The 27,194-nt window shown below is 39.0% G+C and overlaps 1 protein-coding gene across 11 annotated transcripts in view; it reads right to left on the reverse strand.

The window, feature by feature from the left end:
- Window positions 1-265: 265 nt before the first annotated feature.
- The window catches only part of tead3b (TEA domain family member 3 b), a 31,308-nt gene continuing 4,379 nt past the window's right edge, over window positions 266-27,194 (reverse strand). The window contains exons 3-16 of one of the 11 annotated variants that reach the window (XM_085457493.1): window positions 18,795-19,049; window positions 8,619-8,683; window positions 8,012-8,074; window positions 7,815-7,877; window positions 5,785-5,796; window positions 4,784-4,909; window positions 4,638-4,681; window positions 4,396-4,452; window positions 3,917-3,981; window positions 3,684-3,820; window positions 3,269-3,442; window positions 2,827-2,970; window positions 2,577-2,729; window positions 266-2,409 (exon numbers count right to left, since the gene is read on the reverse strand). In XM_085457493.1, the coding sequence (XP_085313619.1) occupies window positions 2,296-2,409; window positions 2,577-2,729; window positions 2,827-2,970; window positions 3,269-3,442; window positions 3,684-3,820; window positions 3,917-3,981; window positions 4,396-4,452; window positions 4,638-4,681; window positions 4,784-4,909; window positions 5,785-5,796; window positions 7,815-7,877; window positions 8,012-8,074; window positions 8,619-8,683; window positions 18,795-18,918 (1,341 nt within the window). In that variant the 5' untranslated portion in view covers window positions 18,919-19,049 and the 3' untranslated portion in view covers window positions 266-2,295. Of the gene's footprint in view, window positions 2,410-2,576; window positions 2,730-2,826; window positions 2,971-3,268; window positions 3,443-3,683; window positions 3,821-3,916; window positions 3,982-4,395; window positions 4,453-4,637; window positions 4,682-4,783; window positions 4,910-5,784; window positions 5,797-7,814; window positions 7,878-8,011; window positions 8,075-8,618; window positions 8,684-18,794; window positions 19,050-27,194 lie in introns of those variants that run through there. The other 10 variants (XM_085457498.1, XM_085457497.1, XM_085457494.1 and 7 more) reach the window with 10 other exon arrangements.

Raw genomic sequence — 27,194 nt, forward strand, 5'->3', positions numbered from 1 at the left:
CATTTTTGTATTTTATTTTTAATACATTTGCAAGAATTTCAAGCTAACTTTTGTTAAGGGTATTGTGTGTAAAAGTAAATAATGAATATAATCAATTTTGTAATAAAAATCTAACATGATAAAATGTGGAATAAGTGAAACATTGAATAGTCTATGGAAGGTTAAAAGACTGCAAAAAGCAACAAATTATAACACACATAACCTTATTGGAAGGCGACAGTGCTAACCACTGCACCCACTGTAAAATGAATCACTATAGACAAAACAAATTTACAAACAGGTTTAATGACTTTTCTGGGGGGGAGGGGGATGGCCCCAAAGGCACCATGCGTCATGTATTGTTAGATACATTTGTTGATTACATAGTCCAACTTCTACTCAAAGTATAAAATTGCAATGCACATTGGTAACAAAGACAATAGTAAACCATCTTAAACCAAAAAACAAAGAAGAAAACTGCCCACACCATTCAGAATATGATACATTAGATATCTCATTATTAATTATCAATATCAGCACAATCACACATTTTTTTTTCAGTGAAGCATATGGCAAACACTGAAAGTCAAGACAACTGAATCAAAACAAAATATTAATCTTTATAATGGCAAAAATGTCTGTATAAAAGATAGACTGAGATACCTACTAGAGGAGGAGTGTTATTGTATCTAGCTTGTGAAATATGACATTCAAAGCCAGGTGCAAGTATGCCACCATACAATATTTTAAATTTGAACTTGTCCAGTGAACCTCACAGAGTAGACACTCATCTAGCAGGACCCATGAGTTGGCAGTAAATTCTATCTCTAATATAAGTCCTACAATACTTTTAACATCTCCATCATGGTGGAAAATCATCACCAATACCCCACCCTTCCCTCCTGCTATTTCTTGTTCAGCCCTATAAATAACAATCAATGGTCATACTCCACAGCACAGAGACAATAGCTCTCTTTCAAGACAGTTATTCAGATTGATGTAACAATTATTTCATATGTAATGTCAGTAAAAAATGTCTTAAATATCAAAAAGTATTTTAATTAATGAATGCAGCTTCTCCACACATTACAGAGAGGAGTGAAGCCAATGTACCAACTTCACAGCATACAGTCTCTTTTTTAAACAAAAGAAACAGTGGTTAACTTCTCTCTGCTTTAACCATGGTCTCTGTGCTGAGTTTAGCTGATCACAAATATGAAGACCCCCCCACCCCCAAATACTCCTATGTAACACATATTCCTTTAGTATCCACTTACTCACAGTACAGAAACAATTCATTTTATTCAGTAACGCTACATACCTCAAGGCAGAAAATAAGCACTGTGTTGCTGCACTTCTTAATCTTTTAAGTGCAACTGAGCACACGTCTTCAAACAGAGAGAAATAACAGGGCATCTCATAAGTAAGGCAAAGCCCTGGGTTTATGTCAGGAAAGCAAAGGTTCAAGACATCCCTAGTGTCAAAATCAGTTATAGATAGATGCTTGTAAGACCTGATTTTTTTTTTAAAAATTGTGTAATAATATATGTATAAAAAAAAAGAACCTTAATAACATGGCGACACAATTAACCTTCTCCCTGTACACTTGGACTGTAAAACCTGGGATGTTGTTTTTGTTTTTTTGTAAAATAGACCTCATCAGAATTAGTTATCCCACTCCTCTGCGTGCCTGAATACAAGAACTGCCCCAAAAGATGTTGATCTGAGGTTTCTTTCCACATTTTTTTTCAAAATACCTGTATGAATATTTTCTTTTCATTTAAAAACAAGAGGTAGTAAAAATAAGGCAATCCGAAGTGGCAGGCAATCATAATCTTTGGAGAAAAAGGCACTTTGTTTCCTAAACACCTAAACACAACTTGACCCCACTTCCATGGTAATTTTCTCTCTAGTTTTTCAATGCTATTTACACTTCTCTTGTTGCTCAGAGTGTGTTCCCTTGGATACTTTAAGAGTCTTTTCAACCCTAAACACGTTCTCATCCCCTCGATAAAACATTTCAGGCTCCGTCGATTTTTGCAAAAGTGACCCACTTCATCTAAATCATGTTTAAACACATGGAAAATAACTTGTCTGCAATTCTTCAAAATTTCTTTGCGTGCTGGCATGTTGAGATTCGCTCTCTCTTTTTTTTTTTCCTTGGATACTTTTTTAAAGCATGTAATGTGTCCATGTTAGTTCGGTCTAGCATTGCTTTGAATGTTTTCATAATTTCTCCTGGATCGTTGAGCTGGTTAAAGAGAGACTGTGCCACACTTTATTGTGTGGCTTTTCCAAAACCTCCCTGAAGAGCTGTTAGTCTTTAACAAGTCTGTAGACGTGATACTGAGCCCCGTGTTCACTCGTGGAAACCTCAAAAACAAATGCTATACAGAGCAAGGTTTCCTGTGTGTCGCGATTCGTCACCACCTGAGGAGAAGAACAGTCCATTTAGAAATAAGCCCATAATGATCAGCTGATTTGTGAATAATTAGAAAATAGCAAATATCAACTGATAAACTGGTCTTAATGGGGACATTATGCGTAAATGTAAGGTTAAATGTTGAACTAAGCAGCCATAATTCACTGTATTTTACCTGTAGGATAGTGAAGTTTTCAAGAACACTGTTCATCATGTATTTTTCAGGTAAGTGTTTCAGTTTGTGGATAAAGTTGATCATGTACTCGCACATAGGAGAGCGGTGGATCCTGTAAACACACTTTCCTCCCTCTAGGCGGGCATACTCTGTCTGCAACACACACACAGGCGAGTCAAGAACAGACAACAATGTGCATATAATATTAAACATACTTCTCAGAAAAGACTCAGTTAAAGCACCGGCGTACCTCTACTTTTTCGACAACTTGCTTGCCAAATGAGCAGACTTTGGTTGAAACGGTGATCGTCATGTTCTCAATGCTACTGTATTGACTGCTGACACCATAGAATGAACCTGGACCGTCTGGCATACCACTGCTGTTCAGATCAGCCTGCAGAGTGCACACATGTCATCATGACAAAAGGCCCTCACATGACATCAACTTTAAATTGCATAAATAAATAAAGATGTGGATGTAAGTTATTCAAAAGAACATTTATTAACCAAAGACAAACGCAGTATAAATGAAGCAACATTCTATGAAATGCATTGCCTCTTATCTTGAAATCATGTAATTTATCACCACATGTAGCATGGTATTGTAAGAAAAAAAAGCAGTTTGCATAATTTCCAATTGTAGAAAACAGAGGCATGATAATATTAAGTGTCAGATTATAATAACAACATACCCAGAACTTTACAAGGAAGAAAGCATTTTGGGGCCCTTTCTCATAAAGCTCTTTGAGCCCACCCTTCTTCTCAGGGAACTTGTCGTAGATCTGCCGAATGTCCACAGCCTCAAGGAGCGGATCGCTGTAGGAGGGATTGGTTTGTCCGATGTGGACAAACAAGTGTTTGCTGTACTATATTGGACAGAGACAGAGCAGATGATAAACGTTGGCTATAGGACTTGATTTAGTACAGGGAGCACGAACAAAAAAAACAACTAAAACACAGCCCTCAAACATCAGCATTAGAGAGAGAGTGAACTATCAGGACAATGTAGATGGGCTTAAATGTATTAATGCCACTACACTTTTAAACAAGTTCTTATTACTCACAAGCTGTTTGGTTGGGATATGGTGCAGACCATATTTAACTCACATTGTCTGGGTCCCTCTGGACCTCCATGAAGGCTGAGTACTCCAGCAGCCTCAGCTTAGAGGAGGCAATGGTCCGATCCTGCCAGACTGGCACTGCAGTAGCGGCTGGTGCAGGAGGTGGCGCCAAGGGCTCATAATCTTCATGTATGCAAACACATATGCATAAGCATTAATATATCACACCCATTTTCCTTTTCTGGTTTCCATTTATTGATTTATTTTGTTCAAACTTACTTGGTATGGGTTGGTTTACAGAACCTGGTAGGCTCGAGTATGGGGGCTGTGCAAATGGTTTGATACTGAAAAGTAATGAATGAAAGTGAGAAAAAGACTCCAATACCAGATTTTTGTGACACATGGGTACCTCAGTTATGCAGAATTGTTAGTGTATCAGTGTAAGCATGTGTTGCTGCACCAGCTAGGCGTAAGTCCACCTGCTTCATTGCTTAATAGTGATGCAAAACAGCATCATTTAATTGTGCTTTTGCTGACAAATTCATAAAAATACATACAATTTTTTTGTGTGAACACAAATCATCAAACACTACAAGGATTCATCTACCACATTCCTCTTTTCTTAATAAAATCTGAAGCAGTCTATTGCCTGGTGGTGGTGATGGTGGTTTACATCAGTGCAGAAAACATACAATGCAGTGTAGAAGAGTTAGTACTGCTTTGTGCTCAATGTTGAACCTTGGCTAGGGGGAACTTACGCATGGCTGGTGCGGCCAAGCCCAGGAGTCCTTCCCGGGTTGAAATCTAGAAGCAGCCTGGTGTACAAAAACGTTATTCATTAAACATTCCCTGCAATACCCACCTGATATTAAACCTAACCTCATCAGTGATTCATTTACTTATTCATGCTTTTACTTATCTCTATCACCAATGTCTTACTTCAGAAAGAATACCATGATACCACAAAGTTCCTGTGCGTTCAGTGCAGGGGTTTACTTACTCCTGAGAAGGTCCAGGCTGTCCTGGGATTTGAGCAGGCCAGAACTACAGAGTAAAGAAGAAAATAAAAGTCAGTGCCCATTTGAATCACTTCAAACTGCAATGAAAAACATTAATGCCTTTTAATTGCCAAAAATTGAGTCTCACTCTGGCTGGTGGATACGGGGCCGGAGGCAGTGGTGGAAGATGTTTATTTATTATACTCGGAGAGACGATCTGTGCAGATGACAGCGCTGCCATGTTCTGCAGGGCTTTGTCCTTAGATGCTTGATCCTGCAGGTTGACAGAGAGAAACAAGAGGAGTCAGCCACAAGGTGGCAGCCTAACCTCGGCATAATCCAATGCAGTATGCTATCCTAATGATAATACAAAACAATGACACTGTTTGTGTATGTTTCATAAATGATTAATTAGTCTATTCTAAATAAAGTTAACATTAGCTTAGTTCAACATTCAATCTATTGTAAAGTATCAATACAACATTGTTTTGAAGATGTTTGTTTGAAAGAGCAGCTGTCAGAAGGAAGCAAAGAGAAGTACAGAAAAAAAATCAAGGTCAGTGTGTTATAAGGCTCACCACAGGAAAACAGAATGAAGAGATTCAAGTTGCAAGAGTACACATGGACAATTTAGATTAAAATTTACTATGAGAAACTTGAAACGTAGCATAAAAATGATCCAAATGCAGTCAATTGGTGTCTAAATTACCTGGAGTATTTTTTTTGTAAATTATCATTATTTTGAAAGTACACATTGTTTCTCAATTACAAACATGTCAATTCAGATTTTTGAAATGTACTATTTTCTTCTTTTTCTAATGGCAAAAAGCAATTTAGCCACCAAAATGTGACTTTGCAAGTTAAAGAAATACGCCTCAGAAGCGAGAACCCGAATCAAAGAACGACACCTTATGCCAAGCAAGCAGAACTCTGACTTTTGGCGGAGGTTGGAGGATATTAAACTATTGTAGCAGGATGTGGAGCAATACTGTGCTCAAAGCATGGCTGTTTTCGAAGCATTGCTTCATTGCGGGATTGCAATGGGTTGGGGCGCCATGCCAGCAGAGGGCCATAGCAAAGGGACAGTGCAGTGTTGCTGCCAAACAAAGGGGAGGAGGGAAGCATATTGCACAAGTCAAATTCACTTACCAAATTCATCGCCTGAATCAAAAAAGAGAGAAACCATTAGTACTGTTCAATTCTCAAAGCTATATTGAGGTTAATCTTTTTTTTTGGTGGGCATACGTATAAATCTGAGCGTTCAAATCCAGGCCCATATTTGATTTTGTTTGTATTGTGAAAATAATGAATAACTAACAATTTCAAGTTGTTGTAAATATGTGAGGAAACACAAAGCCAATTCATTATTTCATTGAGGAAAGAATGAATTTGATTTTTTAAAGAGGATATAAAAATCTGAGTGCAATTCAAAACATAGGATTATTTGTTTTATTTCGATAACTCAGCAGATATAAAATCTCAAGGAAGTTAAATCCTTATAACTTGTTACTTAATACTTATCGCTGTGCAATATATGAGATGTACAGCGGGTAGACATTTGCAACTGTTACACTTCAGATGTACACTTCACTTAAAGAGTGGCTCGGAAAACCTTTTTTTTCTTTTTTTGTTTCTAGAACTTTGAGTTGGATAAACTCAGAGTCCGTCATGGCTGCCCTCGACCTCTGGGTGTTAACGTTTCAAAACCAAGGCAAAAAGTAAAAATGACCTCATCAATCCTTGCACCGATCAAAAATGCACTCATGATGCATTATAAATCCAAACAACTGAACTAAATATATAATCAGTAGTTGATTTACAAGATAAGTAAATGTTTAATGGGCTTGGTGTAAAGTGTATTAAATCGATTATGATTTTCTTTCTTACATGGACACAGAAGGAAAGAGGGTATCTAATGCTTTCGTGTCAAAACAGAAGAAAATAATCTTTATTCTTATAAATTCTAATAAATTATTCCATGTTAACGTTTTCAAACAGAAAGTGGGCTCCTTGATCCTTTATGTCTTGTCCAAACAAGACAGTAATTTTAAAAGTGTATTATTTTTTCATTAAAATATTCATGTGAGATAATTAGAAGGACTAATAAAGTGACCTCTGTGATACCTGTACAGTTAGTGGAGAATTTGTAGACAAACAAGGGAGGAACAGGGTGAAGATTTCACCATGAAAAGTCTATGTAATCAGAAAAACACATCTCATTTTAAATGGGGTCTTTGTATTCAACATGACCTAGGAGTTTGTAGACAGCTCAGAAATAAAGTCAAAACTTATGAAAGGTGATGCTTGATGCATCTACTTCTTTTTAATTTAGAATACTAGCCACCGTTGGGTGCACTGCACTGAATATAGGATGTCACCACTGACAAAATGAGACTACACAGTTTTTTATTATGTTTTTTAAACAAAAAAAAAAAACCCTGCTATGAATGCCATTTCCCCCCAGATTAGTCTGTGTTAATTCAAGTTTTGGCTTAGGTTAGGATTCAAAAGATCACAGTATCTTTAGTATTAAGTAGTGTCTGGATATAGTTTTTTACTCATATGTGAAAATGCAAAAAACAACAAAAAGCATAAAGAGTTGAAAGAGGATTTACGAAGTTTGAGAAAAGTCAAAAGGAGGCACAAGATTACAATGGAGGATTATTTTTCTATGTTGACTTTTACAAAAGGCATTACAAAGAAGCACACTCTAGGAGCTCAGGATCTCAGAGACAGTTTTAGGGAAAGAAAAGGTCTCAGAAGAGTACAGTGTGATGCAGCAGCATGACTGGCACAAAGGAAAGATACATAGCGGGAGCAACATGCAGCTAAATGATCTTTCATTCAAATTTCATCAGCTTGTGCAGCATTCATTTCAAGTAGAGGCTAGAGGATGAGATAGAATAATTCAGAGGATGAGATTGAATGCATTCCTACAGCTCAAAATCGTAGTAAAAACTCTCTCTGTCGGTGCATTGTATGCATGGCACAGATGCAATATTATGATGATTTCTAAAGCTTAACTGTTAAACAATAATGCGCATGGCAAGCTTGCATCTACTTATGCAGCCAGAATAAACCTCATCTTAAAGCAAGGACTGATAAATATATTCACAAATTAGCAGGTTAGTGCCAAGCCAAGCATTTACCAGCCCCACAGGCCGCAGTGAAGCGCATACCTTTAGCTTTGACTGGATCTCGCGAGATTTTCTCCGGGCGAGAACCTGCAAGTGGCTAGAAACCTGCACAGAAAAATAGCCAAGAGGAGGAAAGAAGAAAGGAGACAGAGAGAGAAGAGAAGAAAGAGAGAAGCCGTAACCAAAGAGGAAAGAGACGCCCAGTCAGTGTTGCCGGGAGGCAGGTTGGCAGCACCTACCTTTATACCCGCCTGGTATTCACGAACTTTCTTCCGTGCTAACACCTGTATGTGACTAGACACCTAAAGGGGTGTGAAACATCATTTGAGCATAAAAATAACATGCATGCAGATCCATGCACACAGGCCACACATCTATACAAGTGCTGATCCACACACACACACACCTACACACACACCTACACACACACCTACACACACACACACCTTTTACAGGATCATGACACACACTAAGAAATCTACACATAAAATAAGAAAGTGGATTTAAAGGACAAAGCCGTTATTTTTTCATATTAAAGTCTAGACAGTTAATTGAATGAACTAATTAATAAAAAATGATAAGTTAAAGGTTTATTTATAAAGACAAAATGTATTTGTTTAATGTTTCAGTTTGATAATTTGTGGTCTATACTATTTTTGTCCAAAATCAAATCAATTGTTAATAATAATACAGTAAATTTTAAAACCAGACTTGTCCTCTGAAGTACTCATAATCCACTTTTTTTAAGGAAGCCACCAGACAAAGCTGTTTTGATGATGGATTTTTTTCTACGTCACCCAGTCAGCAGCTGGACCCAAACATTAAAGTCGTAAAAAACTTGATTACCTGTTTTCTTGTCCGGGTTTTGCCTGTTCTCAGCTTGATGTACCTCGCTATTAATTCATTGCGACCTGTAAAAGAGAGACAAAAAAAGTGGGGGCTTATCTTACAGGATGGTAATTGGATTACACTAAGCACAGACAGACAAACAGCAGGTGTCTCCAGAGTCACTTTTAATACAATGACACACAAACTGGCAGACAGATTGAAAAAAAAAAATATCATTCAACATTTGGAGATTACTTGCAATATCACAAACTGGACAGAAGGTGGCACTCTTCTCAAGTCTTGATCTCATGTCAAAAGAAAAGTAGTGTGGCATTTCTCAAAGCTCAGAACACTTGTCAGGAGCCACAGAAACACCTCTGTTTCCTATAGGGAGATTTTTTTTAAGCAAATTAGCAAAGAGTACATTTATTTGTTTTATCCCTGGGTTTTCACTAGATTGTTTCACACCTCCTTAAATTCAGCTCACATGGCCCTGAAGCCTAATTACAAAGAGTACTTAAAAACAGAACCGCGTTTTTTTTTTCCCCATGCCATAACATCTACACTCGACATTCTGCACAAACAGGTTGTGCAGAGAACAGGATTCTATTTCGGGCTTTCACTGTCCTCTATATCTACAGTGCAGCGCATGTGATTCATCAAGCCATACCTTTTCAACAAACTGCAGCTGTGGTCATGCAAAAATCATCTCTGGAGTATGAGAAGTGCAAAAAGTGTTATTATGTTGTCTCAGTGGAAAATCAGTCCATCAGTGCTTTCAGTTATCTTCTCTGCCAAGTCACGCTTATTGGGTTTCTGTGGCTGAAAATCGGGCCAGAGGGAGAGGCTGAACTGCCGTATTATTATGAATAATGGCCTTAACTCTGCTAAACTTGCTGACATAAATTTACACCAACAAAATTGGTCAAGATGCGCCTTCATGAACACACAAAAGACTATGTGTCTAGATGTTCAACAGCTTTCCAGACACATAATGGCAGCAGAAACAAGTCCTGTTTTTTTCACTTTAGCACTTGGCCTCCGGAAGGCCATGGTTAGTGCAATTACCATAAAAGTACTGCAGGCCATCTCCAGTAGGCTTGCAGTACTCACCGTACAAGCCAACCACTCAGTCCGGCAGTCGGCCAGCAGAGCAGAGCTGAACTGTCTGCCGATACTGAGGTAGTCCCTCCCCTTCTGCCCCGGGCCAAGGATGGACACACCCGCTTCAGCGCCTCCGCATTCCTAGCATTCCTCTAAGCCTGTCACATCTGTGCTAGCCAGTCTGATTGGCCTGGGCCCGTGAACACAGCCAGAACTCGGGTGAACACACATATGTTCATATGCACTCCCAGCCCTGGGAGAAGCAGGGGTTAGAGCTGGAGTGAAGGCCATCAGGATGGGGTAAGGGGCAAAAGGGCAGCTGAGAAGGGCAGTAACTCTTGCAGGAAACACAAAGCCATAACTGTCTCTGCCAGCAACTGCCACCTGGCAGTAAAGTAGCCCATTTCCCAAAACAACAGCACCCTGTGACCCCGCAGTCAGCAGACAGCCGCACCTGCTGCCGACCATCCCAACAGAGTGTGGCAAAGAAAGAACAATGACATCAACCCCCACCCAACTGTCACTCTCAATCGCTTCAGCTGGCGAAAAAGCAATGCAGCAACAACAACCCCACAGTTCTGATATGAATATAACCGATATCTCACTGTACATTACTGTGTACTGAAATTAACTTGGTGCTACAGGCTTGACCAAGAAAGATAAGAACTTGAAAGATGTGGATGAGGTGTAACTCGCACACTTTCCGGACTACAAAGAGGTTGAATAAAACTCAACTTTCTGTTATGGTGATGTCAAGATGTTAAGATTTTTGAAACTTCCCACAGTGATGAGCAAAGTAAAGGCTCTGAATTGTGTGGTAAATGATAACCTTTCACCTGTTGGACAGTGAAGTTCTTTAGTTGAGGTGCTGAGAACCAAGTCTTCATTTTGTGGACCTTGGAGGTGTAACTTATTTTGTAAAGAGTTTTTCCTTTTCTTTTTTTCAGATGCACAGCAGCTGAATCATACTGGTAAAGCTTGCAGGGGAAGGCCTGAACAACTAAATGTAGTACCAGGAATTATGTCAACCATCTGAAATGAAAAGCATGACATCCTTTAAAGATGTTACCTACAGCTCATAAGGAAGTGACTTGTTTTTTTTTTCTTTTTTGTTTGTTAGTTTTTTTATTTTAATTGTATATTGCCAATCTCCTTAAATGGGTACGAACTGCACAAGCCAACATTATAGCCCAGTTGTAACTAGATTACATCTAGACACAGGTAAGAAAAATTGGAATTCAAATTGTGGATAGTGATTTTAAGCAAAGGTGATCCTGCACCCTTATTTTAAGCAGGAATAAAAAGGTTCCTGACTATAAAAATATATGGAGGCAGTAGGTGTAATATACTCCGAAAATAAATTAACAAAATAATTCATTCATTAATTTCTTAAAAACATCAAAGCAGTAGCAACAGTGTATGCCAGTAGCTGTTTTGTGCTAATTAATACTTCAGCAAGTTCTTCTTTAGAAAGAATACCCAGAAAGACCGGTTAGATTAGTTGATACTTTTTAAGGATACTACTTCCTTAAAACTGTAAGACATTAAAAAAAAAAAAAAAAAAAAAGCAACAGAGAATCACTGCGTCTTCAATCCGCACCCGCAGTAGCAACATCTGCTCAGATTTGACACGGTCAGGGGGATCAGAGCGGGAGTAGCACGGACTGCAGGGGATCATGACAGGTGCTTACAAAAACACAGACACACTTGTACAGTGGTATGCAAAGTCTCATTGTCCTCTATTTTCTCTACATTTGGTCTTTCCATCTCTCTTTCCGCCTTTTGAACTGCTTATGACTTTTTTGTTGATTGCTCAACACCCCCTCAGATCGCTGCAGGCTGCCATTCTTAACCTCTTCATTGACAAGACACGCCTATCTTTTTCTTATACTACATTACTGCTGGAATTTTCCACTTACACACCAAGATAGTGAGCAAAAAGGTACTCTCTCTTCACTCACCATAACCCCCACCACCCAGAACCTTTTATACGCCCTTATTATCTTCTCTCCTCCCTTGCCATAACACTGAGGTAATCCAAAATTGCTAATATACTGCTCAGCCATGACTGAAAACATTCCTTACATCTCAGTGAGTAACTGACAGAGAAGCTACATGGCTGCTCAGTCATCATTACAAACCAAAGCTGCCCACCCCCTTTTCTTTTTCTTAAATATGTCCACATACATGCTGTGTTTTGTCAAAGTTGTGCACATGCACCGAACCTGCTGGCAATTCAACATCAGTCCACGAAGGTAGGAACAGACATAAACCCTTGTTTAGCACTCAAATCTTTCTCTACTTTTATTACCCAGAGTGCTCTTTAGTAGTGACAGCTGCAGGTCTAAAAGAGAAAAAGGTGTGTGCTTTGGGTTTGACACACCTGTTGAGGCCAGAAAACGTAGGTGAACAACATGTCAGCACAGCCCCAAGGCCAAACAAGACAGGCAACATTTTTTCCATCTTCTAACGACACTTCCTCTAAATTTACTGTGTGCCATGAGCCAACCATTTCATTTTACCAAGAATAAAGTGCCTGACTCTTGTTTAAATGTTTTATTTTTCATTAATCTGAAAAGATGCATACGATAATCTTTACCTGTAACAAATGAGTTCCTTTAATCTGAACAAATGATCTGAAAAAGCAACCAAAAGGTTTGACATTTTGGTAAATATTTACTTACGAATAAGATGAGATGACTGACTCCCCTCACCTGTCTGTTATAAGGTTATTAATATAACCTTATAAGCTTGCATTGTAGCATTATATGCATTATAGCTTGCATTGAATTTTGTAAACAGGTTGCTTGGTCCTATCCCCAAGTTTTTAAAAAAAATCCACAAACAAGCAGCTCTAAAACTTGTTAAAGACATTAAGTATATTTAAAAAGTTGGAGCATAAAAAATAAAAGTCAAGTATGGGGGTCATAAAACCATTAAAGTTTGCTTTTATAGGGGCATGAATTAGCTACTTGACTTTGAGACAGTGACCTCTGAGTCTAAAACATAACCAACCTCATTGGTGTTCAATTTTTCAATTGTAGTGTATTGCATTTTACTTCCTGCATTGAATGCAAGCAGAATCAAGCCAATTAATTAAATAATAGCAACTTAGGGTAATAAAACTTTAGTGGCAATGTGTCGTCTTTGAGCAATATTTTTTTCTCTCTTGGACACTGTACTTGGAGAATGACTTTTACGGCGCCCTACAGCTGCTAAAACACCAGTTTACACAGAAAACCTTAAATTTTAATCAGAACCATTTACCATTTACTCTTTTAATTTAAAGCTTTTAATTTCATGGTTGTGCAAGGGGCAAATTGTGTGTGCCACTTCTAAAAATGCCCCTATACATTCTGTTATTAGCATTAATTAATTTCTTTTTACCTCTTACAAAACTGCTACAATCACTTCTGTTGCACTACGTAAGATCAAAACCAACTTAACAACAATACAATACAATATAGTAAGAAGAGGCTATTTTGAACTGGACTCATGTCGGTTGACAATTCCGGAGCTGTGACAGAATGAATATATTAGGGGTGCAACAATACACAAAATTCACGGTTCGGTTAGATACTTTGATGTCAAGGTTCGATATTTTTTCGATACAAAAGAATGTTCATGCTTTTTTAATTTGTCATTTATTAAAATTATAAATATATATTTTAACTCAAAAGTAGTTTTTAAATTTAATGTTGCTGAAACAACAAAATAAAAATAAAAAAATCTATCTGATCGAGGAATCACTCATCTTTGGAAAAGAGAGTTTATTACAGAGAAATGGCTCTTTCCAAAATAAAAGCTATACTATGCGCTTCTTCTGGGCTATATTCTCAGCAGCATATTAAAATATCAGGTCCCCATAAGGAGAATCCTGTGCTAACGGCTGTCTAAATGGCTCAGGTAAAGTTTGTAGCATGGGTGCTTGTTGTTTTTGTCGGCTTCTACTTGTCTTTGCACTAGGATGATGTCGGCGTAAATGTGCAGTCATATTCATTGTGTTCCCACTAGTGCTGTCAGCGTTAATCTGAAATGACGTTAACGCAACAACACGGAAAATCTCCGTTAACGAGTAATAACTCATTATGGTTATTTTTCATTGCATTTTCACTGTGTAACAATTGATTGTTTGTATCTTCCTTTAAATGCTACTTTTAAGCAAACTGGGCTAACGCAGTAGTTCCCACCCATGTAGGGTTGCCAACTCCCTGAAAAATAAATAAGGGACACCTCGTGGCCAGGGCCGGGCGACCCAGTTGTCTTCACCCTTCCCAGTGTGGTGAATTTTGTAGCTCTTTTTTTGTGTGTGAAATTATTTTTTTAACCATTTGACTTGAAGTTGATTTAAGTAGATGCATATTCTATTCTTTGTGATATGAACACATGGGAAACAAATGATCATTTAGCCATTTATTTTTAGCTCAAAATGACAACATTAACACAGTAAAACAGGTCTCTTTCTTAAACAGAAGCCTGTCATGCTTAACTTTTGAGAATATAAGTAAATCTTTCTTTAAAAGCACTCTGTCCTGCTTAACTTAAAATAATAGAAAACAATAGAAAGAAAAATATTCTTGTAACAGTGCACATTTAGTGCATTTAGTACAATTGGCTTCAGTTGAGGTATTATTTCAGCTTTTCTAATGCTAATCAGCTGCTCCTGTTTGTAAACCCGCTTGTTCCCATGATTACGCATCATAACTCATCATCATTATTCATCTATGTATTACTTTTATGTATTAGTCATCAATTTGTTGTAATTATCTATCCTTGCAGTTGTTTATTACACAAAATAAATTATATTATCACACTTCTGGCCACATAGCGCTGATATTCATTGCACATGCCCATATTAACTTTTTCCAGCCAGGTGTTTTCCTTTTCCCATTCTTCCCTTTCTCTGAGGGGAACAAACATTGCTGCTCTAATGCTGGGCTCACACTGTGCGGTTTTAGGCCCATTTTGAGCCGATTTTTGAGTGATCGGACCGATTTTGGCCTTCATCGTGCGTCGTGTAGTATACGTGGGGTAACGAGAAGTGATTAACACCTCACGACCAGCTCCCGATCATCAATCGCTCGTGAGGGTGTCACCACAGGCGCTCACACTGCTCACGCGCAAACGTAAACGTTGGTGAAAAAGACGTTGCAGCACGGCTGTGCAGCGTGTGATCTGGACACAAGCGATGGAGGCACAACTTTGGAAAGCTCATCCGAGCCTTTTCGATGTGGCATCACAAAATTATCACGACCACAACAACTGTGAAAATAGTTGGATTTACACTGCTGCTCAATCACAGCTGCCTGATCAATGTTTTTCATTAGCAATTTAGCAAAGTTGATGGTAGTGGTGTGTCTGTGTGAGTGAAAGACAGAGAGAGCGAGCGACAGATTTTCTGTTATAACCTTCATGTTATGGAGGCACAGTGTGAGCACTCAGGTCGCATCAGAGCATCGGGCGGTATAGTGTGAGAGTACATCGTGGCATACGAACTTCTAACCCCTGCGAGTCAATCGTGCAGTTTGAGCAGGAGCTGAATAACGTGACTGAAAAAAAATCGCACAGTGTTTGCCCAGCTTTAGGTGTACTGTCATCCGAGACTTGCACCGCAGAGTCGGCGTTTGTTCCCCTGTTGGCCATGCTTCTTGTTGTGGTCATCTGTTGTCTTCCGGTATTTTCTCCGCAAGCGACTTTTCCTCGACCAATGAGATGAGCGGTAATCTGAATTGTCATACTCGAATTGTCATAAGTGTGCTGTCAGCTCATTGGTCACAAAGCAGGAGAGGGGCTGGGAATTATGTTTTCAAACAAAGTGTTAATTCCATAAACATTTATAGACTACTTTTGATTCTCACTGTATTACGGGACAAAGTGCGTCCCTTATTAGCTCAATACGGGACGTGTACTTTTGTTTCGAAATACGGGACGATTCCGTATTTTAAGGGACGGTTGGCAACCCTACACCCATGTAATTGAGCATTGCGTGACACATCCGACATACTGTTTTACTTTTGTCCATGACTCGCTTACCTTCAGGGTCATACTTCACATGAAGACCAAAATAGTTCCAAAGGCCAGATCTGAATGAGGGTGGGGGAGGTTCAATTTGCCAAGTTGCAACTAGCTTAGTTTCTGTCTTGCTAGCTTGAGCTGCGCTCAGTGGATCTGCACTCGACAGTGCAGCCTAGGCGGAGTAGTCGAACGCAGATCCACTGAGCTCTCAACACAGCGTTGTCAGAAGAAAAGTTGATAAAATAAATTTAAAATTTTGTATTGTTCGATATATATGCCTACCGAACTGAAAGCACTGTATCAAACGGTTCAATATCGATATGAGTATTGTTGCACCCCTAATAAATATATTATATATATATATATATATATATATATATATATATATATATATAGAGAGAGAGAGAGAGAGAGAGAGAGAGAGATTTACTTTTTAACATTATGAATCTGATTGTTAGCACATGATTTAATAAAACTTATTGTTGGGCTTATTTGAACTTTCTGTCACCCCTGAGCTATGTAAGTGACTGGAAATGGCACTGGGAAGTCTAGACAGGCTTGTGGAGCAGTGAACACATGAGTATAAAGTAGTCTTTTCTTGCGAATGGAAAGTTGCAAAGGTTTCCCAGCAAATAAAAATCCTGGAAGAAAAAATGGAATTCCCAATGGGAGGGATGACTTGCCTGCTTTTGGAGGCCATTGGAGTCTGAGACTGCGAGGTAGACAGTCTTACATACAGTGCAATCGTTAACATTCCCCTAACCTCACGTCAGGGCAGCTTTTAGATGTCTGAGGTAATCACCTTGTGAGAAGGCTTCTTCTGGGGGCATTCCTTGGCTCTCCCAGCAGAGCCTCAGATGACTTATTGTAAAAGGAGAGGGTGTTTAATGCTCTAGAAAAAAAAGGGCTTCTAAAAGGGGTCTTGACAGTTTGTTGCTGAAGGGGCAGGTTTGTGCAAAGCCTGCTTCTTTGTTGGTGTTCTCATGACAAATGTATGGAAGGGAAGACACAGCACTGCACAGCTAAAGTGGAATAAAAATTTACTTGGGTAAATTTGAAAATGCTTCAAAAGTTTATGTGTGTGCAAAAGTCAAAGCATGTTCTAAACTAGCTCTGGCACCTAGTAGAAATATGTCACAATATTTTTCCCATTATATCATATGTATATGTTTATGCATGATATTCAAATCTGCCAGAATAAAAAGTTGATAGATGTTATTTGATTTCATATAAAAATTAAAAATATAAATCGCATATAAAATTAAATCGCATTGGATAAAACCCAACCAATCTTGTTGTCAACCAGTACTAACCTGTCATAAGTGTATCAGCATAGGTGTATCCTGTGCGCTAGACACCTACATAAAAATTTAGATCTTTGGGATAATTTGTGCCACCACATAGTGAGAGCAAACTGAACTACATTATTTACACTATATGTATATGTCATTTATTTGTTAAATCCATGCTAAAATGTTCCTTTTTTCGGGCGGATTAATCTGTAACCGTATTTAGCGTATCAGCAAAACCATAAAATATTCAATTTAAAATGATCCAAAAGAAAAGCAGTATGTCAGAAATATTTGATAAACTAATTATTAGAAATTCATCTACGCAAACAAAAATTTTAATAAGTTTTGAGTAATCGTTTAATCCACCACGCGTTTCATGACTACTTTGTTCCTTAAGGCAGGTTGAGAGTAACAACAGAAGCTGCAGCAGTGGCTGAGTAATCTCAGGTATGTGCCTGTCCTTGAATATCCGAATCTGCTGAACAAATGAGGATAAGATTCCATCTTGGTTGAATCATGCCAAAAGAATCCCATCTGACGTCAAGCAAATAAAAGCCACACAAGAAACAAACACCGATGCTTCTAAGATACACAGTCCCTCTGACATTTTGATGGCCATGATTGATGGTTTTTATGGTTGCACTGAAGCTACAATAAGTTTAAACTTTTAGAGCCTTGATGGACATTAATTAAAGGGCAGGAAATTCTTACTAAGCACAAGGGGGCTGAGTTACAATGCTGAAAAAAATATCACTGCAACTTAGCAAAATCAAAAAGAGGGCACAGCAAGTACAAACGTAAAAAAACCAGCTTGATTTCTCGCATTCAACATTTATGGCTCTTCAGCTACATTTCCAAGATAAAATAATAAAATCTCATTAAGAAAACAGTCTCGACATTAGGAATGGGAGAGTACGATCAAAATAATCAAAGACAAGTGTGTTAAATTTCCCACACCTGCATGCGAGTGAGTCTACGGAAGGCCTTGCCAACATATCCATCTGGAGCGTTTCAGGACATTAGGGGCTCAACACCTGCAATTTAATGGACACGCTGGAGGAAACAGCGCAACTATTCCGAAACCATATGGATGTTTAAACTCTTCGGCAGAACAGCAGGCCAATGTGATGTTTTTGTTCTGAGTCTCGATTCATGCTGGGCTAATTATTGCTAATTTAACTGAGCCATCCTGCATCAAACGCAACAGTTCTCCTGAAAACCAGCTTTAACCGGTTACCTAAAGGCAAAATTCTCCCAGTGATACCAGTGTGTTTAAGAAAAAAAAAAAGTATATAAGATGTTGTTCAGAGATAAAAAGAAGACAAAGACGTTGTGTGTCTAACAACATAATGTCGAGAAGGACAGGTTGTGAAATAGTAGGAGGGGAAAAATAAAAACCAAAGCAATAAAAACACTCTGAAGAAAAAGACAGGTGTAAATCAATGGGAGAGCAGCCGATTTGCTCTCAGGACAGCAATAACCAGCTCTGAGAGTGCTGGTATGACTGGAAGAACCTGCCCCTGGGTCACAGCACAACAGGTACAGACTTGTTAAAGAGAGCTCTGAGTGGAAAGAAAACATTCTGTAGCAAAGTTTTGAGCGCAAAAAGAAGAAAAGTATTTTTCTCATTTCTTTTCAGGAAAGTATTACCAGTGTTTGTTTTCTTTTAGCCACAAGTCTCTGTGGAATGAATGTTTTTCTCATTTTCGTGCATTCATTATGGAGTGGATTTCCATGTAATTGTTGTTCTTTTGTTACTCTGGCAGTTATCCAGTGAACTCACCATACATCTTTCCCTCATCTGACAAGATGATTTTCCTCCTTCCACAGGGAGGGTAGATGGCGAGGGCCTCCTGGAAGCTCTGCTCAATGTCTGGGGACCACACACCCTCGGCATCCCCGTCCATGGTCTTGTCTTCATTGTCCCCGTCCAGCCCATCTTCTGGGCTACCGTTGGCACTCCACTCGTTGGACGCAATTGTGGCGGCTCCACCTGGGCCCAACCCTGAGCCCCGGTATCAAAGGATCTGTAGGTGATCTGTTGAATACAGTTGCATAAACATTTTTACAAGTCCCATACTGATCGCAATTTTTATGATCATCACCAGATCACAACCCAACAAACAGTGTTTTTCACCCAAACAGCAAGTTAAAGGGTCTGAGGAAATGTAGAAACAGTTTATCGTTAGTCCAGCGTTATTTGGAAACGCTCATTGAAAAAGTATTGTCTGTTTTGCCAAATCCATAATTTAACCCTTATTTGTTGCCAAAAAAGAATATAAAACAAATCAGTGAAGCACAATGTTTCACTTCAGTTCCTATTACTATTATAATTATTATTACTATTATATATTTTTTCTCCAGTAAAACCTCACCTAGTAGAATTTACAGATGTTGCCATAGTAGAAGTTTGATCTTCTACTAGATCAAAGCCATTGTTTACACAATGGCATCCATGCTGGTCCCAGCTTTACACTTAAATGTCCAAATTAAGCAAAGGTACAGGACATGTGGCATTATCTGGCAACACACATAAAATATCCAACATAAAATTGTCTTATTTTTGTGCGGAGGTCATGAATTTGATGGACTCGCTGTGATATGAGCTAAGCAGCAGGCAAATGGGTCAGGAGTGAACAACTGTCTTACATTGTTCTTAGAGTTTATGAAGCAACACTGCTGAGCTTCAAAAAAAATAAATTTTGACTTGATGCCTTCTATGAACAGACACCAGATAACCTTGAGGAGATATCTAGTAAAACTCAATCAATTCAGTTAAATCTAAGACAACTCAAATTTGACTCAAATCTCAAATTTGTCTTTTTTCTTTGAAATCCTCACAACTGGAAACATTTGACTTGAGCAAAGAAGATCTCCTTGAAAAAGGAATGTTGTTCATCTATACAGCCACTACCTTCTTTGACGTTTTTTTTTTTTATTGCAGTCATTAAATTTGCAAGAATAAACAATGCAACCCGTAATCATTATGATAATTTCCTTGATTTTATGTCTCTGAAATGGTCAAATGAATTCAAGATATTCCATAAAACGAAGTTTAAAGACCTCACTAATCAGCGCTGGCCTCAAAGAATTCTTGTGGTCTGGGAACTGTGTTCCAGTGTGGTTGGCTTATGGCTGACTGCAGGCATGGCTCTTAAGTATTTTTCAAGCTGCCTTTTCAGCATTGTATTGTTTCTAAAATGGAAGTCTATGAGGTAACCATTATCCTCCCAGGATGCTTATGTTTCTGCTTCAGCATTTCTGCAGATACTGACAAAAATAAAGTATAATGGATAAATACAGACCCCAGCCAATTCTTTTTTTCATTACTGACCATTATTTTACGAGGTTTAGAAATGCAGGATATCATAATAGCATAAAAATCAACCCATAACATTTCTATTCTCAGGTGAAAATATAAATGAGTAACAATAGTGAATAAAACCCCTGTTTGTAATGGCAGTTTTACAGCCAAGACATTTATAACATCCTCTCTATATTGCAAGGTAAAGAAACTACAACTTCACAAATGGAAACAACGGTACAACACACTACGAGGAACTTGATGAGACAAGAGAGAATAAACTCCCTTTTAACAAGAAGAAACTTAAATATAAATGTAAAAAAAAAAAATACTATACATACACTATAATGTATGAAATACATCATTCATGAGCACAGGAATCTCTCCTAGGCTTTCTTTTTCCATGCTTTTCATCAGTACGTAGAACAACACACACACACTTTACAATTACTGTAGCTATAACAAAATGCCTGATGGTGAAAAGCAGAGGCGAAGGATTAGTGATGCTTTCATTCCCTTCCCATCATCATTTAAAAGGAATTACAAAAGATCAAAGGTGAATAGAGTATGGCAATACTGTTCCTGCAGTGAAATTCTACCACAAGCAACATGCAACATTAATTTTGACACTGAACCAAAGCGAGAGTTTGAGAAATATCCACAAGTCAAGTTGCTAATTTTAGCTGAGAGGGTCCTGGTTACGGTGGACCCTTTGAGACAGGGTCACGGTGTTAAAACTCAACACTGAAACTGAGCACTCATCAACAGCTCAAATGATCTCAGTCCTCACGAATCACTGGGCTGGACTGCTCCCAGTGACTGCTAGAGTTGGGGTTAGTTTAATTATAATCTATCCAGCCAATTTGTTGGGGGGGGGGGGGGGGGGGGGAGCAAAATTGTGATACTTTACTGATAAATAGGAATCAAAAATGTGTGCAAGTAAACAATTAGAAAGCCCTGCACTGACTTGTGTAAAACCATTTCATAAACTATGAATTGCCATTTAATTACTTATGTAGAAAAGAAAAAAATCTGGTTTTAACTTCTAAAAAGTGATGATTTCTTACATTTTGCACTGCTAAAGAAACAAAACAAGAAGTGGAAAACAAACCAACAATAAAAAAAGTTTGGGCCTACAATGTCATGTGGGTAGATAAATTAAGACATAGGGAAATGCTCGTTATGGTTTCCAACAGCAAAATATGATGATTTCAAGTGCAATGTTTTATTTCACCAACATCTCAAAACCCTAAAATAATCAATCTACTATAATACATGGCATATTCTAGCATCACATCTTTACATTTTAGAAGCTAAAACCATAAAATGTGTAAGCAGACTGAAACAACCACAAGAGTTTCGCCAGTGCGATTTTTACTTTGTTGTCACGCTGTCCGCATTGGAACAAATTAAAAACTAAACCAGCACAAAAGGTACACTTCTACAAACAATAATGCAATCTTCAATACATGTCTATCTCAATCTCAAGTATAGCATATGGTGGTCATATAGCTTGGTGTGAAGATGTCTTTCAAAGTATGTCATTAATGTGTGCGCAGGTGCTGCGGGGTAACGGGCTCAGTAAAGCCGAGACCGTAATCATAGGCTGATGGCACAGTTAGGGAGGCGTGGAGGGAGAGGTGGCTGCTGTTGTTTATCTCCAATTATAGCAGAGAAAACACTGCGAACCTCCTCTGCACTGTGAGCAGTGAAGAGCCGCAAACAACGCTCAATGTAACATCAGATCCGACGACCTCAATGGAGCTCCAAGTGCTCACAAGAGCGTGTTCAAGTGAGGTGCTGCAAAAGAGAGGCTCTTCACTAAGAGAGGGGCCTGAATTCCAGACATGTCCTTATTAAGAAAGGGCTGCGAGTGCTCACTGTTTCTCCTCCTGCCTCCCTTGTGTCAACCCAGCACCCTCCCCTCCCTCCCCTCCAACGAGCACTCAGAACGTCTTTACCCAAATAAGGACAGGAGACCAGGGGATGCATGTATGGGAGGAGGAGTGGGTGGTGGGTGGGTGGTTTGGATGGTAGGTTTAGAGCAGAGGGGGAAAAGGGGTGTGTATGGGGGGTGGGGGGGGACTAGGGGGGGACTTTGGAGGGGGGAAGGGGGGTCCAATTTAGGCGTCCACTTTGGAGTCTGGAAAACAGTGGGATTGTTCCAGCTGGAATGCAACATCAGCAGTGAACACGCTCCCACTTTGTGACGCTCAGAGCTCAGACTAGAGGGAGGGCATTGTCAGTGGAGCAATTTTTCAATACATCTCCGAGTGGAGTCACGGGATTTAAGTCAGGACAATGGCCCTGACATCATGATAAATGTTGGACGGACAGTCTTATGGACTCAAACGCAACAGCTAGTTTCATACTTGTAGAGAGCTCCAATTAAATGAGTCAGCATGAGGAGGTTTGGGATTTAGTTGTCCAACATGATTTACTCCCAAAATACCAGTAAAGCAGTTGTAATTAACATACTGATTCAATTAGAAGATCTCTCACCAATGCACTGTAATGTCCCTTCGAGCCAGTTTGGGTGAGAAACTCCACAGCATAGTAACAACTTGCAATGATTAAAATACAAACAGTCCTCAGTGTTGATAGAAAAAATAAATCAGTTGACTGATGTTGAGTGGCATTAACTGAATGAGCATGTTCGATGAGCAATAAGTACTTGTGAAGCAAAGGTGATAGAAAATCCTCAGTTCCTCATTCTCTACTCGAATAATTTACAGTTCTTTTTCCTGTTACATGAGATTTAAAAAGGAATATCCTTAATGTTTTGGGCTTGAAATTAAATACAAATTAAAGTGAATGACATCATTCTGGTTTTGCACACCAAACACAGCCTTAACTGAAATGGCACTCCCAACAACAGCAGCCTCCTCTAGCAGGAGAACGCACCTTGCAGTGTGGCAGGAGCAGCTCAAGGAAAGCAATAAAGTGCTCATGCCTTTTACCAGGCCTCTAAATTCCCAGATCCCAATCCAGTAAGCATCTGCATGTTACACAAGCCCGATCCATGGAGGTACCACTTGCACCCCACATGTCCTAAAGGATCACCTACTTCTGTCCTAGTACCAGTAACTGCAGGACTATCATCAAAAGGTCCTACATCGATAATAGGTCAGAGCTATTTGGGTGGCAAGCTTGCCATTTTAATATCATGGCCTAATTAACATTTTACTTAAGAATGAATCAATTGTATTGTGTGAGACAAAAATGAGACAGTGGTCACTTTCATGAGTAAACCATAGTATGAAATATAAATCTTATAAGGGTGATTTCTGTTTCTTTTCCATTCAGCTTAGACAATTGTGACACACTTTGGCTCATTTTAATTTGCTGACATTTTATAGCACAATTGAGAAACTGTTATGGAACTGATACTGATAATAACCAGCAGCTCCCATGTACAAAACTGTGTGTAAGACTTTTAGATCTTTTGCCAGATGGAAACACTTTTTTTTTTAAATGTGCCCTGGTTGGATGACACACTGCTCTCACATTTTACATAAAAATCAGGGACACACCTCCCCTCCCTCTGTCTGGGAGTCAGGCCATGGGACTCTGAGACCAACATGCTACAGAATTCCAATGTGCAGCAGGAATGTAAATAACACTGCAAAGCTATGTGGCTCGCACAGTCACTGAAACAGCACCATTCATGCACCAGAATCCCTCTACCCATTTTCCCAGTCCTGTACCCAGCGATCACATTACATTCTGTTTTCAGCAATCGGCTTATCTCTGCTCCGGCTCCATCTACGAACTGACCGGAGTTTGTTGGCACTGCTTCTTCTGAGAGAGGGCTATGTGTGGTAAAATGTACCAATGAATTCCAGAAATTCTACTGAGTCACTCTCAGCTGGCTTGCTTGAGGAAAGTTGTCAACATAGCCTTAATCAGGAAAGGGAATCCATAAGTCACACAGAATGGAGGAAATCACTTACAAACACCTACAGGCCGGAAAACAGATTCTGTTTCTTTCAGTAAAAACGAAATAGGTGTCTTGGCATTCAGCAGTTGGTAGGATAACATTTAGTCAAACAGAAAAGGCAGAGCTGACACATTTTTATTTGTTGTCTGTTATTCCTCAAATTTATCTTCCACTGAACATGATATCATCTTGGGTCTCTCAAATGGACCAACCAGATGGGTTTCTACTTACGCAGCGGAATTCCAAGACTACAGTGAGGCAAGACCTTGAGTCAAACTTTCTCTGTCATGTCTGATTTTTATGGCCTGACGGCAACATCTCCTCTCGAGTCCAGCGGTGGGAAAAGAACATCTGTCGAACCTCGAAGACGTTTAAGACCAGACAGGATGGATCATAGTAATACATTTTAGCAGAGACTAAACATCCCACCGTGAGAGCCATGTGAGCCCACTGAGCTAGGACAGCAGTGTAAGTACCAGAAGGGCACAGTATGTGTCCAATAGCTTACAAGTGCAAAGTTAAGCTTGAAGCTTCTGCTGTATAGCAATAAGGGAAACTATTATTTCAACGCCCAGGTTACACGTGTCACAGAAAGGCCTCCCAAAAAACAAAACCACAACTTAAAAAAAATGAAGCCAACAGCTTCAGTTCTTCTAACGGCCACTTGAGGCTGGCTCCTAAAGATCATCAGACTCCATAGACCCCTATGCTAACATTCAGTCATGGAAATTACTTGTTTATAGCCATATACAAAAAAATATTTTGGTCTGACTAGCCAACCCTTCTTCACAGCAGTACAGGAGCCAAATCTTTTTTCTTCTTCTTTGTTTTCTGCTAAAGTTAGGGATGTGACAGAGGGCTATACGCATCTTTTCTAAACAGTCTACAGCATTGTGGGTCAGCCTAAGAGTCCTGGGCCCACCGACTTCAACAATGGACCCATCCTGACAGCCCATGATAAGTATTTTACTAGGTTTTATTTTCTATTTTCAAAATAATTATTTCAATAAAAATGAAACTAAATGCCCTCCCGACCAATTACAAGTGCCCATTTCACAATGACAGTACTTGTTAAATCCGAGGGAGCATGTCATGGTTTAGCAGAGCAGGAAGAAATTTTCCCTCAACTTTCTGCTGTCGATGTGACGAGCATAATGTTTGACTCCATTTGAATCCGTTTTGGTTCCACTGAACTTCTCTGTTTATGAGTTATTTGCACACTCCGTGAAAAAAAAAATTGTCATGAGAACTGTTGACAAATTCATCACTTTTAATTAATACATTTATTTTTCTTGCAGTTTCTGGCTGTGTAAAACGCCAGTAACAAGGCTTAGATGGAGAATGAAGTCAATGCAGCAAGTACATTTTCTGTTGAAAATTGAAAAAAAAAATGTTATAAAAATAAATTCTTAATTTCTTTACTGCTTTTTTTTTAAGCAGTAAAGACCAGACAGGATGGATCATAGTAATACACTAGAAGCTTTAATAATAAAACCATCAACTACTCTGGTTACTCCTACTCTGAATTTAAGGTAGAAAACACAATCTTGTAAATGTAACTCATTTAAAATTTTAAAAACACCTGAAGTAAATATAACATGAATTCTGTGATCTCTAATACGTTGGTACAGAAATCATCCTTTTTTTTTTTGCCATTGTGATATTTAAGCCTTTAACAGCAACTATTAAAAAGTTGAACCTGGTCCACAGGACTGAAACAGTAGAAGACACATTGGAGCCAAGGTTATAAACAAGATATCTGACACAGCCATTAGATATATTTGCAATATATCTTTACAGATGTTTTCCTTTTATTTTTTAAACAAAAAATTCTACATGCCCTATCAAAATGAAGGTGTATGTAATGCAACACGCGCATTTGCTTTAGGATTTTGTTTCAGTGTGTCAGCCATAATTTTTTATAGAATGAAGTTATTTATAAACCTCACTAGCTGAATACCAGGATGCAAAACGCTATTTTGGCTGTAATGTTAGTACATCTGATTCATTTGGCCACTTGGGGTAGTGCATATCGTTTGTATTATTTATTTATTTTTTCAGATAAAGCCCAAACAAAGCACCATGAAAGATCAGCTTCCTTCATCTGTTCACATCTCTGTACACCCCATGACTCAGTTCTACTGACTCATGTCCCAAAGCAGATTGTTAACAGATTTCCTTCAAATCTGTCTCTTCCACTGTTGATCCATCAAGCCTGTTGTGTTTGCATGTCTCTCTGTCATTGCTCACAGTCGGATTGTATATTCTTCCATCTGTACACTACAAGATTTGTTCCTGTCGTTATAAATGAAGTCTTTGTTTAGTTGCTGTAAGAGTTGGGACACTTGTTGGCAAAGAACAGGCCCCTACTGGCAGACATAAGCCCCCCCGCTTAGCTGGGAGTAAAACACACCTCCACTGAACTTAAAGTCTCGTGTATACACAGTTACAAATCACAGACCCAAACTCCTCCACATTAGAGAAGCACACATCTTGTTAAGGTTGAAGGGTGCTCACAGCTGTAGGGTCAGTGCTCTCGTTCAAAGTGAGACCCCCACCACACACACCAACAGTCTGACAAACACACACACACACACATTTAACAGGGGAAACAACAGGTCTTGGCGGCAGAAGGAGCAGCTGCTCTCTAAGGTCAGATTACAGATAAAGAAAACATTTTAGGTTCCGGGCCAGGAAAGCTGCTCTCTGACAAGAGCTAGAAACATGGCCTTATTCCTCCTTACACAGAACACACATATGCACATGTTTAACTGCAGCGCCTTCATTTAGGAGATAAATCTAAGGTGATGAGCTGGCACAAGTGTCAAGCTGTGTGCTCTCTGCGTTTGCTGAAGGCACCACTGCCTTTTTAAGACTCATGAAAGCACGAGCCCATCTTCCAAAAAAAAATGAAAAAAAAAAAAAAAATCAGTCACCAC

This window comes from Copadichromis virginalis, linkage group LG5 (genome assembly GCF_057382275.1).
Source record: "Copadichromis virginalis isolate Kocher_CV1m ecotype Utaka linkage group LG5, C_Virginalis_male_GT1.1, whole genome shotgun sequence".
NCBI lineage: Eukaryota > Metazoa > Chordata > Actinopteri > Cichliformes > Cichlidae > Copadichromis > Copadichromis virginalis.